General features: G+C 52.1%; 5 protein-coding genes across 5 annotated transcripts; 2 read left to right on the top strand and 3 right to left on the bottom strand.

The window, feature by feature from the left end:
• Positions 1-1,469: 1,469 nt before the first annotated feature.
• On the bottom strand, positions 1,470-3,589 carry N7481_005752 (CAAX farnesyltransferase subunit beta RAM1; the record flags this gene model as incomplete). Its single annotated transcript, XM_057264971.1, has 7 exons — positions 1,470-1,731; positions 1,799-2,077; positions 2,130-2,247; positions 2,316-2,443; positions 2,516-2,590; positions 2,652-2,807; positions 3,135-3,589. 7 exons carry the CDS (start codon positions 3,587-3,589, stop codon positions 1,470-1,472), a joined length of 1,473 nt encoding a protein of 490 aa, XP_057122691.1.
• A 1,713-nt stretch (positions 3,590-5,302) lies between these two features.
• Positions 5,303-7,673, top strand: N7481_005751 (Zn(II)2Cys6 transcription factor domain-containing protein; the record flags this gene model as incomplete). Its single annotated transcript, XM_057264970.1, has 2 exons — positions 5,303-7,511; positions 7,573-7,673. 2 exons carry the CDS (start codon positions 5,303-5,305, stop codon positions 7,671-7,673), a joined length of 2,310 nt encoding a protein of 769 aa, XP_057122690.1.
• A 3,166-nt stretch (positions 7,674-10,839) lies between these two features.
• On the top strand, positions 10,840-13,169 carry N7481_005750 (putative RING and UBP finger domain protein; the record flags this gene model as incomplete). The annotated part of the gene is made up of 2 exons (XM_057264969.1): positions 10,840-11,895; positions 11,961-13,169. The coding sequence occupies 2 exons, from the start codon at positions 10,840-10,842 to the stop codon at positions 13,167-13,169; spliced, it is 2,265 nt and encodes a 754-aa protein (XP_057122689.1).
• A 550-nt stretch (positions 13,170-13,719) lies between these two features.
• N7481_005749 (3-demethylubiquinone-9 3-methyltransferase) lies at positions 13,720-14,821 on the bottom strand (the record flags this gene model as incomplete). Its single annotated transcript, XM_057264968.1, is given in 2 exon segments — positions 13,720-14,542; positions 14,556-14,821. 2 exon segments carry the CDS (start codon positions 14,819-14,821, stop codon positions 13,720-13,722), a joined length of 1,089 nt encoding a protein of 362 aa, XP_057122688.1.
• Positions 14,822-15,440: 619 nt separating this feature from the next.
• On the bottom strand, positions 15,441-17,253 carry N7481_005748 (putative C6 transcription factor (AmyR); the record flags this gene model as incomplete). Its single annotated transcript, XM_057264967.1, has 3 exons — positions 15,441-15,854; positions 15,921-16,371; positions 16,421-17,253. The coding sequence occupies 3 exons, from the start codon at positions 17,251-17,253 to the stop codon at positions 15,441-15,443; spliced, it is 1,698 nt and encodes a 565-aa protein (XP_057122687.1).
• Between the last annotated feature and the right edge of the window lie 1,234 nt (positions 17,254-18,487).

The following is an 18,487-nucleotide window of genomic DNA, read 5'->3' as shown; positions in this document are numbered from 1 at the left end:
CGTGCTGCGGTATGTTTTCTCGGTGGGTTTGGAAGCAATGATGCGCTGGCATAGCTGTTTGCCAGTCGAATCAAGCCGAATGGAGGCACGCCCTCTCCGGGGCCCAGTGGGCTTAGGGTTCCCCCGCCTGCAATTCGCCGATCGAAACAAAGAGCTCGGAGACTAAGCAGCTTATCCCGGGTGCTTTGTCTCGAGGCCTGGTCCTGGACTTGGACTGTAACTGAGCTCTTGGGTCGAGGAGGGGGGCAGCTCGCCCTTTTTTTAGTTGACCAAATCTAGTACCTGACCTGAAGCTATCAAAATATGCGGCGATTGGGGGGTTTTCGTCAGGGGGGCCAGAGAATGGACAGGCGGCACTGGGCAATGAAGATAATCTGCAGAAACGGAACAAGTCCATTGCCCCTCGGTTCGTTTGAGTTTTGGCTTGGGCCCTCTCTATCGCCCCGCAGTAAACGCAGTATGAAATTTTGCCGCTGGATCTTCCTGGAGGCGCGCTGCAAGAATCCACCACAAGATGGGCGTGATTGGCGCACTCTGTTGGCGCCAAGGAGGACCCGGGTTCGACGATGTTGTGCAGAACGCGCCTGGAATTGAGATCCTTTGGAATTGTAATTGAAATCGTAATCATATTTTGAGTCTTAGGATGTCGAAGTTATTTTCGTCTTTTGTTAATCCACCCGGAGATGCGCTGGAAGAGATCAGATCAACTTCGGAGCTCGGGATCGCAGCCTCGAATGGAATCGAACGGACAAAGTTACTCGACAGGCATCAGACGCAGTGATGAGTTGGCATGCGGTGGGGGAGCAATTTATTTGCAGTGACGATGACTTTTGCCAAGTTGGGCCTCGTGCAGGTCAGTGAATGGCAAACAATGTTGATTTTGCTGCAGTAGAGAGGAGCGGGCGGCTACAATACGGTTGATGTTTACTTCACTGCTCCGTATGGAGTATATTATGTTGGCACTGGCATTCGATTCTAGAGTCACATACAGACCTCAATGCAACGAAAACGCCAATATTCCTTGTAGTAGTATCCGAAACTTGCTTGGACTAGCAGAGAAATTAAATTACAACGCGTACGGAGTACAATCCCATCATTGCCGATATCGCACTGGCCAGATTGATCCCTTGCATCTCGCATGCCCTGATTCTAGCACTTTCTCTCTCCATCTCCCTCTCTCTCTTCCCCCAGCTCGTAAAGCTTGGACTCATCATCCGCGTGGCTCCCACGGGGAGCCCCGACCGGGAGTGAAAAAAAGTAAAAATACAATATTATCCAAACCCCCTTGGACGGAGCTGTGGTGGGCCTCCCCGGCACAATTCCTTCTTTAGATGACTCCTGCAGGTCGGACGCGTTGGCCATTCTCAGCCTCCTCGTAAAGCCCATGGAGCTTTACCATCCATGAAGGTGTCAAGCCAGATAGGTTGTGTTTCACCATTGAATGGGGATCAGTTCACGCCCCTCGGCCGCTAGGTTGCAAAGGGTTCCGCTTCATACCAGAGCCGCATCTTCTCGGCGGCTTGGTGCGGGATTACATAGATGGGGTGGAACGCCGTTAACCGATCGCTCTTCTCAAACACATTTTCATCGGCGCTAGTTGGTTTTGACTGCCACGAAAATGCCGAGGAGAAATTCTTGTTGGCACAGGGGCTGGAGTCCGTGCGATAATGGTGGTGTTGTGTTGCGCTCAAGCCCGTGAGAACGTAGCAGGTGTGGTAAGCATCCGCATGCCTGAGTGTGACGGTCAGTGACTGCTGCAAACAAATATCAAAGTGCACCCGGGTACACAAGTACTCACTTTCCAGGCTTATCGCGGAGACCCCCTTGGGGGTGTTGGCAACACGCGAGAATGTATCGGTCCAACCCCTCGCGGCTGAACAGACTGCCAACCGTTGTTGACGGTGCACTAGCTGATTGCGGCTTGCCGTCCAAGGCGGATTGTAATAGTGGCCAGCATCCGCCAACCCAGTGACTGTAGCAACCGTCGACGAGCTTGTTGGTACGCCCGGAAAACCCACCCTCTGGAGCATACTGACGTGCAGATAGCCAAGACAGCAGCAGGGGTAGATTCATGTGCCTTGAGGCGAAGTCAGTGTGACAGATCTAGATGAACAATTGGGAGGTCATACTTTGCAATGGTTTTTTTGGGAGGACCCAAAATGGAAAGACATGCCAATGCACAGAAAGCATAAGCACCATGCGCTTCAACACCGGGGCTCCCGGAGATACCACCCTCAAAAGACTGGCCTTTTAAGTCGGGTTAATACAAGTTGTTTACGCAAATTGCATGGTACTAGAATAAGGAGGTATCTTACATCGCGACAGATACTCCCCAAGGCCATCTGTTAAATTGTCGAAGCCCGCGAGTCGAGCCTCAGAAGTGGGAGGCAAATCTAGGGGCAAATTTAACAGTGATATAATGACCGATGCGCAGTATGCGCCGCTGCAATGACGGGAACGATTAGAACAAAACAGGAAAACTTAGATCTTGCATCGATTGAAGCTGGCGACTTACCGCACGTCCTCTTCTCCGCCTTCGCAAACGCGAAATCCTCCATCAGCCTGCTTCAAGCGGCCCAGCCATTGCCACCTAGAGTGGTCAGACGCACGAGCTTAACAAGCTAAGGCAAACCCTCGAGGCGATAACTCACATTGCCTGCCGATCCACCAATGCGAAAGCGTCCGAGCTCCCGACCATTGCGAGCGACAGAACGGCTGCATAACTGCTAGCGAGATGAGATATTTGGCCATGCCCGCCACCAAAGCCACCCGTAGGGTTCTGCATGGGCCGGATTGATGCAATCACGCTGCAGGAGAATGGTTAGTGACATGTTTCTCAATGAATCTTGCTTCCTGTAGCGTTCGAGTCTTCGCAGCAAAAGAGAGGTGGAAACAAGCAAAAAGCAAAAAGCAAAGATCGATATAAGAACCAAATAAGAATAAAATTGTAGCAATGGAGCGATTGAATCCATGAAACAATCAATGATGTTGGTGACGGAAAAAAGTAAAAATTTCAGCAGCCGTACCACATGGCCTGGGTGAACGAGAAAAAAAAGCAAACAAGGAAAAAGAAATAACACACCGTTGATGGACCCGACTGACATCCTCCCCAGAGAAGAATTAACCCTGCCAACCCCCAGTAGATCATCCAGGGGCGACTGGAATCCATGGCCACGAAGCCAGCGGGATAATCTTCCAAGGAATCATAGAGGTATTCGACATGATCGTCCCGTTGGAGGGCAGACACACCGCATGCATTAAAGGGACCCTTTTGGAGGTCGGAGATACCCTTGAGAAATGGCAGGCATTTGGAGAGCGTTGCGTCCTGCAGATCGGTGGTTTCTGTCACGAGCGGGTCGCGGATGGGCGGCGGCTGCGTGAAAAGGGCTGGGGTCCCCGGGTGAGGAGCTGCTTGACTGGCCATTTTCCAGCCTCGAGATGAAGTGGAGCGAGTGTCCGGGCACCTCTCCTGATTCTGATTTTGTTTCTGGGTCTGCTTCTGCGGTTTCTGTGCCGTGGTGAGGGGTGCTGTTTTAAGATGTGCGAATGGGAAGCGAACGTTGCGACGTTTCCCCGCGACCGTCGGCATATGAATTAGAAGGAATTGAATAAAATAGGATGGTGGATTGCAATTGATATAAATCAAGAAGAAGTCAATGGCACTGAAAGGGTTACCAATGGGGGAATTATTGATTGTTGCTGTTCCATGAATGAACCCGTCGAGGATTGACGTTGGCATTGTTCTTCCTTCCTTCCCTTCCCTTCCGCGTTCTGCCTCCCCCACTTCCACTTCCACTTCACTTCGACTTCTCCCTCTGGCGGGCCCAACTCGTTACTCCAGTACTCCGCACACTGCACTGCACTGCACTGCAGTCTTTGTCTGCCAGCATGCCAACATGGCTACACCATATTATAGCCAATGATTCTAAATATGGATCCTTGACAGTGTGCAGGAGTTAAACTGAATCCTCCGGCGCCTGCATGTCACGACTCCACTACTCCCGTCCATACAAAGTGTATGTATGTACACGGAGTACGGAGTACACGGGGTTGATGTGATCTATCCAATTTTTACGTCTGCACACGCAAAGTGGCTAGTGGTGTCATCGCGGTGTCTCATCGTGCAGAGTGGCTTGTTTCTCTTCCCCTCCTTGCTTCTTGCTTGCAGATGGCCCAACCGTGCAAGAACTCAACCCCTTCGCCTTCCGAACGATTAGACCTGTCGACAACTTACATTCTGCCCGGATTATGATCAAGGTTCATGCTCATGCTCATGCTCATACTTCTCACACTTTGCTAAACGTGAACTCGCCGAGCTATGCTTCGCAGAGATCATCGTCATCGGCCTATCCCTGTCTGTCCACCTGTTCGGGGCCCGCTCCGAGCCTCGACGTGGCCAATCTACTTCTTACGGACCAGGTCATGATTATGTCTATTCCATACTGGGAACAAGAAGGAAAAAAAAACTCTCTGCATGGCCCCCACCGTCCATGAGGGAATCCCAGGGAGAGACCCTGGAATATACGAATCACGGGCGTTGTGCACATCACCGATCACGATGATTGGGCCCAAACCGGGACACATTGCACTATCAACGATCGCATGTCAGATCGGCTCATGCACGGTCCTGGAGGATTGTGTGCTGGACCTTTCCCAGTCATACCTATGACTTATTGCCACAGCCTTTCAACACTCGGTTACTCCACTGATCTCCCGTCCCGCCATTCCCGTGGGCGAGACGTGGGACTCTCTCCCACGGTCCCCATTCATTTGGTCCAGCACTACATACATCCTCTTCCAGTAAACAAATACACCAAAACAAATACCAGAACTCTGATCAACTGGCGTACAGACCAAAAAGAAGACTAAAATAAAGGATCTCATCCCGCCAGGCGACCCGGGGAGAGGGGGGACCAGCGACCCAGGCCGCATTCCGGCCATGCGGGATCATGGGACCAGAAACTAGCGATTCGCACTGCCTCTCCAAGTCTCCAAAGTCTCCAACTTCAACAAATCTCTGCTGGGCCAACAAATCTCGAGGAATCGCAGCCCTCGCGTGGCAGTATGGCCCCATCCATCGACGCCAGCGAGCAAAGCGCACGCATCAGCCAGCCTCCACTCTCCACACGATTTTCCCCTAGCGCATCTCTGCTCACCGCTGCTTTGTTCCCCCCACCGCCTCACTCGCCCACTTCTCTCATGGCTGTGTGACTCTCTCTGAAGAAGGCCTTTTCATCCAGGCTGGTCCTTTCCCTTGTTCTCCTTCCTGCCTTTCCCACGTTATTGGCATCAAAAAGACGCCATGTCAAATGTCGATTTATCCAGCGACGGCCTCATCGGCGTCGATTACGACTCCAGAGGCTATCTCCAGCAGACATGGCCTGTGGCGGCCGACCAACACCCCTCCCGGTCAGACGAAGCCCACGACCTGTCGCCTCTACAAACAAGCGGTCACCCCCTGGAACAGTCGGTGGCCCAGGATCCCAACCTCTTGGTCGACTGGCAATTTCAACAGCTCCAGGCCCCTCATCAGCAGCATCTACCATATTCGCCCGAGGGCCATTCATCAGCACCGCAGTTTACCGCCGCTAGCTATGGCATGGCCATCCAATCCTCCCCAGTGGACCTCATGTCTGGGCCCCACGGACATATGAGCACCGGTTTTGTCGACAGTTCCTATCACCTACCCCTCTCCGCGCCTGTCGACATGGTGCCATTCACCTATCACGACTTCCAGACGGATCTGATGGGGTTCCCGAACTCGCTCACAGATGTCTCATACGCGGCCCCGCACCCGGTTCTGGAAAGTAGCTCGCCCACAGACACCTACCTTGAAGTCCGTTCCCTATCGAGCAGTGATAATGGCTGGAGCACGGTGGATCACCGGCGTTCCTTCGACTTTGGTTTCCCCGAGCAAGGCATATTCGTCAACCCCACCCAGACGTTGCACGACCGCAGTCTCTCAGAATCGTCCTACTCGACCTCCTACGGTAGCTTTGTCGACCTTGCCAATCCGATCAGCTCTCCCAGCTCTGAGACCAACATGGATCTGCCATACAACAACCCCCATGGCGTCAGTCTCGCAGGTACCTCGCCAGCCAGCAGTTCCATTGTACGCCACGAACGCTCTTTACCGGGATCCCGCTCCCCATCAGCTGTCAGCCCCAGCACCGCCATGGTGCGGCCTATCCCGGTCCCTATCAAGAAGTCTACCTCGCCAACTCGTTCTTCTGGCTCTCAATCTTCAGCATCACCGCCCAGCCGGAAGCCATCAAGAAAGAGTCCCATTGCAGCCAAGACGGCAGAGACCAAGGTCCGCAAGCAGTCCCAGACCGGCAAGCCCGACTCTGAGAAGCGGGTTGGTAAGCGAAAGGGCCCTCTCAAGCCTGACCAGCGTAAGCAAGCCAGTGAGATCCGGAAACTGCGTGCCTGCTTGCGTTGTAAGTTCCTGAAGAAGACTTGTGACAAAGGCGAGCCCTGTGCCGGATGTCAGCCGTCGCACGCTAGGTTGTGGCAAGTGCCGTGTACCCGCATCGACATCAAGGAGATTGGGTATTTCATGAAGGACTGGAAGGCGGACTACGAGCGACACATCTCGATGGGCTTCTCCGTTGGCAACATCAAGGGATTCTCGGATCAAGAACGTACCTTGTTCATCACCCATGGCTACGGCCAAATCCTACCTATCAACGCTCGCGAGGTCTACGTCCGTGACGAGCAGTGCTTTACCATCGACTGGGTCGAAACATTGCACCGCGAGCCTACAGAATATGAAGTCGAGACCGCCAAACTCTCCGCTGGAATGGAGGGCATCTCGCACGCCATGTTGTCTGACTACCTGGATCGACATATCGACGGCAACGGCACCTTCGAAAAGTTCGTAGACGATTACTTTGAAGGAACGCCGTTCCTCACCCAAATGCTCAAGACCGCGTTCCGCTATTACTACCGCACTAAGCTTCCCGTCATCCGCAAGGCCTTGAAGCTGATCATCGCTTATAACCTGACCCTTCACGTTACGATGGTCGAGGGACTGGGCTCCGAGGATGATTTCATGGGCAAGATCCAAGAACCAGGCTCCAAGTTCCGTGGCAAGACCATGGCCCCAGTGATGATCAACTTCCAGATCAAGTGTGCGATGGCGAGCATGTGGCGTGAACTCCAGAAGGATGTTCTGGAGGAGCTCTCCTCGCTTTACTCGAGTGTGTACAGTGGTGATAAGTTGAAGAACTGGCCGACTATCTTCATCCTGGCCTCAATTCTGCTGGCCGTATGGGAGGAGATGCAGTTCGATTGCCATTATCGCACACCCGACCAGGCTGCCGTCGACAAGTTTTGCACTGATATGGAGACCACCCCCGTCGGTGTCATTGTCGGTTTGTTCCAGGCAATCTCCCAGAAGCTGCCCCCCTTTACCGAGTGGGACTCGCAGAAGCACCACCAATTGCTGTACTCCAACCCGGACGTGTGCAACACCATGACCGAGGTTCGCCAACATGTTGAGCAGCACGGTAAGCATTTTGAACCCGCTCTTCTCTTTTAGTCCCCTCAGAGTACTAACCTTCTTCTCAGAGAGCTATCTGCGTAATCGCACCGGCACCAAATTCAACCGCGATGATTTTGACTGCCTTTCCAACAAATTTGTTTCCCGCCTTGTTATTCGTGCGAACTAGAGACGACCAGATGATGCGCATGCGCATGATAACGATGATGTTTTCACCCACGACTACTGTTTTCCCTCAGCGACTGCTGTCCAGCGATTGAAGATTTTCCCGTCAACAATTTTTTTGTTTTCGCCACGCCCTGGATGAGACAAGAATTCAAGAAACTAACCCCTCACGCGAAACGGTCGTGACGATGCGCGAGCGCGTCTCCCCCCCGCTCTTTTACGAAACTAACCCCTGGGCTCTCTCCTAGTGAGATCGAACCCCTTGTGCTCTTTGTGACTCTTTTATTTACCTCTGGTTTTTCTTGTTTCCTTAGCATTGTGGTTCCCAGCAACCGCCTATCTTTCAACCTTTCCTTTCTCCTTGGTGTCTACTCCTGTCCATTGTTTTACTGTTTTCAACCTACTGTGTTTTTTACTGTCTTTTGTGGTTATACCTTGCTCGCATAGCTCTCAGCGATGAACGAGGATTATGAACGTTATGACTGTGTACGGCCGACTTATAACTTGTTTCTTTTTCTTTTCTTTTTCGAATTTCATTGTGACAGCACCTAGCCGGTCAATACCAGTCCCGGTTTCAGCTTGGAACTGGGAAGCCGTGTGTGTTGACCGTCCCTCTCCTCGGTCGGGGAGGGATCGTGCCAGGGGAAAAGCGTGGGCACCCGTGTCCAACTGTTGTCGCAATTTTTCTTGTTTATTGCATGTCTTTTAGTGAAACCGGCGTGCCGAGAGGCGTCCGGGATGGGTGGAATTTTCCTAGCGGCCTGCGTGTCTATATATCCTGAATGGATCTACCATTGCCACTGGCGTCTATCCACTAACTACGGAGTAGATCCTCGTATATTCCTGTAGTTCTGTATACTGCACTGTCAGTACTCGGCAGTCGTCCGGATCCGGGGTCAGCTGATAGTCACGTGCATGGGTACGTAATCCACTTCGGGTGCATCACTGGGTACCGCGATGGTTTCAGACATTCTCACTGGCCAGAATGTCACTCAAATGGAGTTCGGTGGTCTAATCTTGTCCTCAAATGTGGACACGCCCTGGTCCACCCCCTCCTTTTACGATAAGCCCCTACTAACGTCATTGCCCCAGCCACGGCTGCCTTCGTACTTGCTCATTGCCTGCAATCGCCCTGCGCCCCGGCAACACGGCACTCGTTTCGGAGCGGCAACTTGGGTGAAAACTTTGATAGTTATAGCGTAGCGTACTAGTAGAATGAGGAATCCGAGATGGAGTTTTTCGGCAGGTACCAGCCAATGCCGGGGATAACCAGAAGAACCAGAAGAGCCTAGAGTGGCCACTGGTGGCGTCAATGACCCTGTTCCTCTTGACTCATCGGCTTTCTAGCAACTTCCCATCTTCGTTTGTCACTTGTCACTGCCACACCTGACTAAGGAACTCTCGCCCCCTCCCGGCTTTCATACTTAAGGCCTCTTCCCCTCTTTCACCACCATTCTCCTTCCCTCTCCCTCTCTCTCTCTCTCTCTCTTTCTTCTCACTCCCCCTTATCATATCGCATACTCTCCCACACCACCAACCTACCTGATCGCACTCCTATCATCATGCAGATCTTCGTCAAGACCCGTGAGTCTCCTTCCTGCCTTTCCGGCAAGGCCGCATCGCACCCGATGCGGCCTGGTCGCGATGTTGACCGCCACTTGCCAACATCGCATCCTCTGCTCTCCTCCCTTTGAATCTTCCCTGCTAACCCGCTACAGTCACCGGCAAGACCATCACCCTCGAGGTTGAGTCTAGCGATACCATCGACAATGTCAAGTCCAAGATTCAGGACAAGGAAGGCATTCCTCCTGACCAGCAGCGCCTGATTTTCGCAGGCAAGCAGCTTGAGGATGGCCGTACCCTTTCCGATTACAACATCCAGAAGGAGTCTACTCTGCACCTGGTCCTCCGCCTGCGTGGTGGTATGCAGATCTTCGTTAAGACCCTGACTGGCAAGACCATTACCCTTGAGGTTGAGTCTAGCGACACCATCGATAACGTGAAGTCCAAGATTCAGGATAAGGAGGGTATTCCTCCTGACCAGCAGCGCTTGATCTTCGCGGGCAAGCAGCTTGAGGATGGCCGTACCCTTTCCGATTACAACATCCAGAAGGAGTCTACTCTTCACCTGGTTCTCCGCCTGCGTGGTGGTATGCAGATCTTCGTTAAGACTCTGACTGGCAAGACCATCACTCTGGAGGTGGAGTCATCGGACACAATCGACAATGTGAAGTCCAAGATCCAAGATAAGGAGGGTATTCCTCCTGACCAGCAGCGTCTCATTTTCGCTGGAAAGCAACTTGAAGATGGTCGCACTCTCTCCGATTACAACATTCAAAAGGAATCGACACTGCATCTGGTTCTCCGCCTCCGTGGTGGTATGCAGATCTTCGTGAAGACCCTGACCGGCAAGACTATTACACTGGAAGTGGAATCGTCGGACACTATCGACAATGTCAAGTCGAAGATTCAGGACAAGGAGGGCATTCCCCCTGACCAGCAACGTCTTATCTTTGCCGGTAAGCAGCTGGAGGACGGCCGAACTCTTTCCGACTACAATATTCAGAAGGAGTCTACTCTCCACTTGGTGCTCCGTCTTCGGGGTGGTCAGTAAACGCTCTTTATGATTGCTCGACTACGAGAGGTCCTTTGTGGCCTGCATGGCGTTTGGTCGGTTTCGAGGCTGCGGCTTCTTTCCTCTTTCCTTTTTTTTTCTTGATGGGTTTACGGGCATAACTTCTCTTTCTCGGACACCCCTGATGGTGCTCCATAGTCCATTATCTATGAATTGATACTCGCTATTCTTGCGGTTCACTACTATCTCTCCCACGTAAACATGCATATACTTCATAGTCAATATTCGTCACGTAGACCCGTCGCTTATTCCCACCCTAATAATGTTTCTCGCTGACAGCCTGGGCACAAGCCATTCAATTATCGCCACTCCGTGTCAAAATCAAACGGACTAAACAGTTTTGCCTCTCGCCACCCTGGCCAAACTTGAAGGCTGCCCTAGAACTGGCAGATCCGGGGATGATTAGTCATTGCCTTATCGCAATCAACCCACGTCGACCCTATGGGGAAACTCTGGGAAGTTCCTATGGCTTGCAACCCCAGATAATCGATCTTATTGATGCCCATCCACAGTGCAAAGGGTGTAATCGCCCGGGATGCCCGCCTACTTCTATCATCTGATTCTTGAATTCTTTCCCGGCCCACAAAGCTCGTCGCCGTCAACCTCGCTCGCTCTCGAATCCGCATACGAAGCACTGCGCCCGTTCCAGAACATCGCCAGCTCCAAGTCCACTCACACCTCCAGCGCAAATACCAACAACGAACTAACTTTCAACCGAATATCACGACACCGTTACCCTGACTCATCAAGTGATAGCGGATACCCAAACGCCAGCGCCAGCGCCAGCGCCAGCGCAAAGACAGCTACAAGTACACCGAGCAAAAGCCCCTCCTCATCACACAACCCATCTACCTCACTATCATCCTCCAATAACTCCACCGACATCCGCTTCGACAATATTGCCATCGAGTGCATTGATATGGTTACCCCCGACTGTCCGCCGAAGCGTGCCCGCGCCCGCAGCGCCGCACAGGAAGAAGATAACCTCGTGGCGGCGGGCATCGGCACTGAGATCCTGGGCGGAGTACGCACAAAGGGTCGCTATATCCCTCTCGATCAGAAGGTTGGCGAGAGTATCTGGGGAATCGTTCATTTGTATCGCGATGCGCGGGAGTCGTCATTTCTTGCCGATGATGATGATTATCCGACCTATTTGAAAGGGTCTTCTGCTGCTGTTGCGCGACGTGGGCCTGACTCCGGGGGCTATGATGCTATCGCTGCTGGCAGTGGTCCGGGCGCGAGTAGCAAGCATGGAACCAGACACGGACATGGACATGGACATGGAAGGTCGCGGTCTGGAGCGCGGAGCACTGATTTATCGGGATACCCGTTTCCTGTGATGGCGTCGTCTTCGGCACAGGGCCCAGAGGAGGATTGCACGACGCTGTGCATTCTAGCTGTGCCGGCTTATCTTTCTGGTTCTGACTTTCTTGGCTTTGTGGGCGAGAAGACTCTTGATGATGTTTGTCATTTTCGAATGATTAGGACCTCGCGTGCCAATCGGTACATGGTTCTGATGCAGTTTCGGAGTGGGAGGAAGGCGAGAGAATGGCAGAAAGAATGGAATGGGAAGGTCTTCAATAGCATGGAGGTATGTCTCCCCTCTTTCCTTGTTTTTGTTGCTTGGGGTTATATCGGTCTGCTAACTGTCTGTAGCCTGAAACGTGCCATGTCGTCTTCGTCAAGTCGGTTGAGATTCAGGTAGCTGAGCCGGGATCTCTTTCTGGATTTTCGTCCGACTCTGGCGCCCTTCCGCCTTCAAGCAGTCAAGTCACGCCCCGACACGGTGTTGTCTCATCAACCGGACAAGCAACTTTATCCTCGAAACCCCTCGCCCCTCCAACACCAGCTCTCATCGAGCTCCCAACATGTCCTGTCTGCCTCGAACGAATGGATGAAACGACCGGTCTACTAACAATCATCTGCCAACACGTATTCCACTGCACGTGTCTCCAAAAGTGGAAAGGCAGCGGCTGCCCCGTCTGCCGCTACACCCAAGACGAATTCCGCAAAACCAGCCAAGTGCCCTGCGAAGATGAAGACCCCGCCGAGTGCAGCGTCTGCCAATCCGAGCTTAACCTCTGGGCATGTCTGATCTGCGGCAGCGTCGGCTGCGGCCGATACGATGGCGCCCACGCCTTCGACCATTGGAAACAAACCTCGCACGCCTTCGCCATGGATCTCACTTCCCAACGCGTCTGGGACTACGACGGCGACGCATACGTGCACCGTATCATCCAAAGCAAACCAGGCGGCAAACTACTCGAACTCCCGGCTGCAGATCACTCCGCGCTGGATCCACCAGACTGGGAAGACGCCGTCCCGCGCGAGAAACTTGAGAATATGAGCGTAGAATACACCCACCTCCTCACGAGCCAGTTGGAAAGTCAACGCGCGTATTTCGAGGAGATCGTTGAACGGGCTGCGGATAAGGCGTCGCAGGCTAGTGCGGCTGCAGCTGCAGCCGAGGCGGCTTCGTCCAAGACTACGATGGCGTTGGAAGAGCTTCAGTCTAAATATGATGCTCTCTCCGCTGAGACGATACCGGGTCTCGAGCGTGATCGAACACGTCTTGAGAAAAGGGCGGATAAATTCGAGGCACTTGCCAGGCGGATGGAGAAAGATTATCGCGAGGAGAAGACTATGAATCAGTCCCTTTTAGAGAGGCTGGATCTTCTTTCTGGAGAGAATACCACGCTGAAGGCTGCCAAGGTGGATTTGGAAGATCAGAATCGTGATTTGACTTTCTTTATCAGTAGCTCGCAGCAGTTGCAGGGCCAGGCGGAGGATATTGTTCAGGGAACTGTTAGTGTTCCTGAGCCTGAGGTGGAAAAGAAGAAAAATAAGGGCAAGGGGAGGAAGTGAATGACGGTTGATTTGATTGGATTGGTGTCTTCTTCCTTGTTTTCTAATAATGGGAGTGCTTTGCTTTGCATGGCATGGGCCTTTGCATACTAGACATTTCTGGTGCATGAGGGTTCGAGAGTTGTATGATTATGACTTATGATTTGAATGAAACTCAACGAGAATGCCTCGGTTTACACCACGTTGTCAACTTGTATCTGTCGAGATATTCTGCAGTGGCATCAAAGTCTGGTCTACTAGACTGCACAGACAATTTGAACTTGAACAAGTAGATGTGAAATTGAACCTTTCAAGGTCACGTTTGAATATTGGGAAACCTTAAACAAGCCCAGGTAGGCACCTGGGCAATGAAATAACCTTGGAAAATATCGGGCATCCATACCAGCATGAAGTTGGATACAGGCTATAAACCTTGGAAAGCTACTCAATTTTCTACTTTATGATCAGAACAAACACCACCAAGTTACCAGTATGTTGCTCTTGAAAAAAAATCTTGCTTCTAGTAAAGTTATAGTACAAATAATGTATGTATCTTACAAGGATATCTATTTTACGCCCTCAAATACCCTTCTTCACAGCCCAGAAGTAATTCCCCCCAATCCTCGGACCCAGGCACGATCTTCCAACCCAGTCCAGGCACATAAATAGTACCAACGCACTTCCATCGCATACCATCCAGTGCAGCGGGGCCCGCGCGGGTCACGTTTGTATCAGCAGCACGCATGAGACCCTCCTGCGCCCAGGAGTATAATTCCGAGGGGTTCACAAACTTGCTCCACTCGTGCGTGCCGCGTGGTACGACGCCAATGGGCCAAGGTGCTTCGGCAATGACTTGGTTTAAGATCCAAGATGGGAATGTGCGTGAGATGGTTGATCCAATGAGCCAGCCACCGGGCTTAAGAGCTCGCAGGCAGTTTGCAAGGAAAGCTTGGGGTGTTGTGGTGGTTGGGTCGATGTGTTCAATTACTTCAAAGAGGGTGACCATGTCGAATTGCTGGTGTCCAGTTGGTGAAGATGAGGATGAGGATGCGGGGGCGGAAGCAGAAGCGGAAGTGGAAGCGGGAGTGGAACCAGCAAGCACGTCTTCTAGTGTGGTGTTCAGGTATTGGAAGCGGCCACTACGCATGTGTGCCTCCACGGTGGGATCCATGCGTGCATGGTCCCGTGCGATCTGGATAAGTGTTGTGGTTGGGTCGATTGCTGTCATGGAAGCGGCACGCGTGGGCGTTGGGGCTGAGGCTACACGATCGAGCGGGATGGTGCGCGCAAGCGATTCGGCAAAAATTCCCCCACCGCAGCCAATGTCGAGGTAATCGAGGTTCGCGGCGGTCTCGGGGTTTGAGGATTGGGGAACTGGGGAGCCAACTGGCGCACTGTCTGCCAGACACGACGCAATGAATTCGTGACGGAGGGGGGTTCATTAGGTGGAGGATTCGTGATGGTCCCATGGGGTCCCACCAGGAGCTGGCGAGCTTGGAGAAATGCGAGACCTCATCGGCAGAGACGGATGATGTAGAATGCGATCGGTTGTTGGGAGATCTTCGTGGTAGGAGAGAGGGAAGAGGAAAGGTGTGACGATATAAGGGCCCGGAGCTGGTTGGAGCTGCGCGAAGTGCGCGGAGCGCGAGCGATCGGGGCCGAAGGTTTGCCATTGTGCTCAGTCAGAGCTAACTGGTTCAGATGGACCAGTGGTGGCAATGCGTGTTGTGTAATCGGGGGAAGTTTGGACAATTCGGATGGTCTGCGAAATTGGGTCGATAGAGATGGTTAGAATGACTAATTCACAATTAGCACATTGGTCCAGTCATTGGTGGTGGTATTTAGAGTAGTAGAGCACCCACCTAGACTCAGTGCATCATCTTCATTGCTCGTCTAGAGGGCTGGCCGGGAAGAAGGTAGGTTGAAGCTATCCACATGTCGCGACTCGGAAAATCTGCGGGCCGATATGGTTGAAGGCCGAGGTGCCCGCTGTCTCTCTTTTACTACCTACTAGGCTACTACACAGCCCTGGAGAGTCGAGAAAACCCCGCCTGAGTAGTTCTATGCCAGCCTGAGGTAATAGTATATGTTATCTCCATCTTTGAAGCTGACGTTTCCTCTGTTTTGGGGGCCTCCAGGGCTGTTTATCTACTAGTAGTAGATAGTACTAGTTATTAGTAGTAGGTGGCATATCGATAAAAGAGGTATTAATGATCAATTCTATTCTAATTAACTCCAAATGGTATCATAAAAGTCATAAAAGTCCACATATAGACCCGAGTCAAACATATCTTAGGAAAGCAGACAATCTTGGTAATCAATTTCGGCTCCTTGGGGCATCCCAGACATAGTAATAGTCTCGATTCGCTTGCAATCGGCTTCATCCTGTAAGTCCCTGTTTGCGAATGAATCCCATCCATGCCCAACAGCCCATGCACTTAGCTGATCAGGCGTGGCAGCGCCAAGAGTAGGAAGAAAATTGCCAGTAGTGATTGTGCAATCCAAACCTAACACCGTCTTGCAGCGGTCTAGTAAGTCCGGAAACAAATAAGATGGCGAGCCACGGATCTGCGACAGCGTGTGAAGTATACCCCAAAGTAGCTCCCGGGGATCGATCGTCGACTCGGAAAGCCGATCGACAGCTTTCGAGCCAAGTGATCGGGTCACGTCGGCGACTGACGAGCCCATGTCGAAGAGTTTTTGCTCCTGCAGTAGTTCAATTAGTATTCATACACTATATGCTTTGAATTGGAGATCCGAAGGAGATCTTACCATTCCGATCCCATGCGCATCTACTGCACCTTGAGATGCAGATCCAATCACGCTCATCACGGCTTTTCCGACCAATACCGGGAGATGAAAAGGCAATACCGAGTCGTCACGCGAGCCTGGTTGGGTTGCATGGTTCATGGATAGCTTCCACATCATAGATTGTAACCATTGTTGTGTAATCAAGATATCCACTTGTTGAATTTCGAGAACACCCTCCAGTGATATGGGCTTGCAAAGACTGGACTGGATAACGGATGTCGGTGGTCTCTCGACCAGTCCATCACTCCCTCCAGCGGCAAGCCAGTCGTAGAGATTAGCCGTGAGCTTCTCAAAAATATTGATCAAGTTGATAAAGCCGTATGCTAGAATTGGATCTTCCGAGCACAGGACCTGCGGTTTGTGGATCGAACTGCGAAGCATGACAGGCCTAGACTGCTGAAGCGCGTAGCCCCTACTTAAATTAGCATATAACTCTTCAATGGGTCGAATTGAATGCCAACCTTTCTGTTATAAATAAAAGCCAGAAGACTCGTCGCCTTTCCTCGGCCTCTTCTGGCGGATACTCTGCGTATCTTGACTCGCGATTTAAACCCAATGTAAATACCATCGAAGTAGCCTGGCATAGATAAAACCAGGCTTGGCTTTGCTTGTCGAGGTTTCCGTAGGAGGCAAAAAGAAAGAAGGACGTGAGAAGGTTCTCAATACTGATCTCTTCCACGATGTCACATTCGCGTCGCGCCCGCACGGCCTCCGCCAATAATTTCTCCCCGGAGACGAGGGAATGGCCATCGCCTAGACTTTGCAGGCGAATAGGATCCGGAACCGGTGTGGCTCCATCAAGCTTCAATTGAATATGGGTCGCCGCACACAGTGATGCCAGGAAAGCGTACCGGTGCGGAGAGAGTAGCTCTGGCTGGTGACTGTCGCGGCGCAACTCTTCTCCCCGAACGACGGGCATGATGGGAAACAAGTACTTCAAATAAACATTCACATGCGCCAAAAGAATCTGCGGCGTCAAGCGGGGCGAACGCGGGAGTGCCTGGCTATTCGCCCATTCCGCTGTTGAATCCGTCGAGTCCGGAGAGGAGACCAGCTCCGGAGGCGGGAGTTGGGAGAGTGTTTCGGAGGCATCCTGAGATGAAGCGTAGTGCGCATCGGAGATTGCAAATGCTGGCGAAGCAGGCGAACTCAGTCTAAAGACGGAAGGATCGGGAAAATTGTCCTGGTCGGCATAGAATTGATCTCGGGGGGGTATCGCTTCGGGCCGAAAGGGGATGAACGGGGGCGAGAGGGTACAGCGTTCGGAATTTGGGGCCTTTTCGGCGCAAGACATCGCTGTATGAGCAAGATAGTAACAGGCGTTGGCATTTGTCGCAAGGCAGCTCGCGCGAACATTTGATCTTACGCCTGCGACAATTATCACATGCTTGTTTTGAGGATGGTTTGGATGACGGTGCGAGGTCCATGGTTTGTCGCAGACTGGCGAAGAGAGCGTCAAGGGTCAGAGTAAAAGATAGTTGTAGTGCATGATACCAAGACAGAGTGACAGTAGTAGGTGTGGATGATAAGTTTAAGTTCCACTGGTGGGCTCACAGCTGGACTGGGATGGTAGAAGCATGAAATCATGAAATCATGAAACCATGAAGTTTAAGACTATTCTGGGGAAAAAGCGCGGGGCCTGCTAGCAGTTCAACCCCGCAAGGCCCATGCACGACGAAGGGCCCTGATACAGTATTACTTTTGCTATTATTACTCCGTACTCGTACATCCTTCACATCCACCCTTAGTCTAGCACTTCTATAGCCTCAATCTGGCTCTGGTCAGATTTATGCCTGGCCTTTACGTTGCCCCACGTTCTTATGCCCGTGCTTGAAAAGATTTGAGAGAAGTCTATCAGGGGTCTAGGGCCCGTCCGTTTGAACTTTCGAACCAATAAAACAAGGATCTAAGACATCCATCCTTCCAGAATCATGCAAGACAGCCATGAGGCGGAAACCTTCGGCATCTAAGCGAAGCATTCGACGAGATCCCCCTGTTTATCGTCCCTTGGCGAGTATGTATGACGACGAAAGAGAGGACACCTAGGGACGGGGTATAGTGCCTTCTATTGGACTAGAGCTTGTCACTTACGCCCTGTTCACCCCCAGATGGACCTCTAAGTGGAGGGTTATGCGGGGCGATGCGCGATTTTCTGGTTGATGAGTCTGACTATTACAGTAGCGTCCACCACTAAGCCACGATTGAGCCAGCGCCTCTGCAAGTCTTCAACGGGTACGCCCTTTAATATCTGTGGAAATTTCTAGACTTCTAGAGACGGCTCAGCCGATCCAATCAGATGCATCATCCTGCCGCTTCAGGCTTCAGCGAAATGAACAATGTGATATCTGGGAGGGGTTGCTATGCCGAGAGACCGCTTGCTCCCTCGGGAAGCCGAAATTGTGACGAGAAATGCTAGTCCAGCTCAGGCTCAGCTCATCAATTTCTTGCCCCAACATCATGTCACCGCTCGAACTCTAGCACGGTGGATCTTCGGGAGAGTGCCGCCATTCAAGTACTCGGCTCGAAAA

The sequence above is a fragment of the Penicillium waksmanii genome (genome assembly GCF_028829765.1).
Source record: "Penicillium waksmanii strain IBT 27052 chromosome Unknown utg000005l:1.0-5232799.0:1.0-5237142.0, whole genome shotgun sequence".
NCBI classification, from domain to species: Eukaryota; Fungi; Ascomycota; class Eurotiomycetes; order Eurotiales; family Aspergillaceae; genus Penicillium; species Penicillium waksmanii.
Note: the sequence above shows the minus strand (reverse complement) of the source record. Positions and strands in the feature narration are given on the sequence as shown.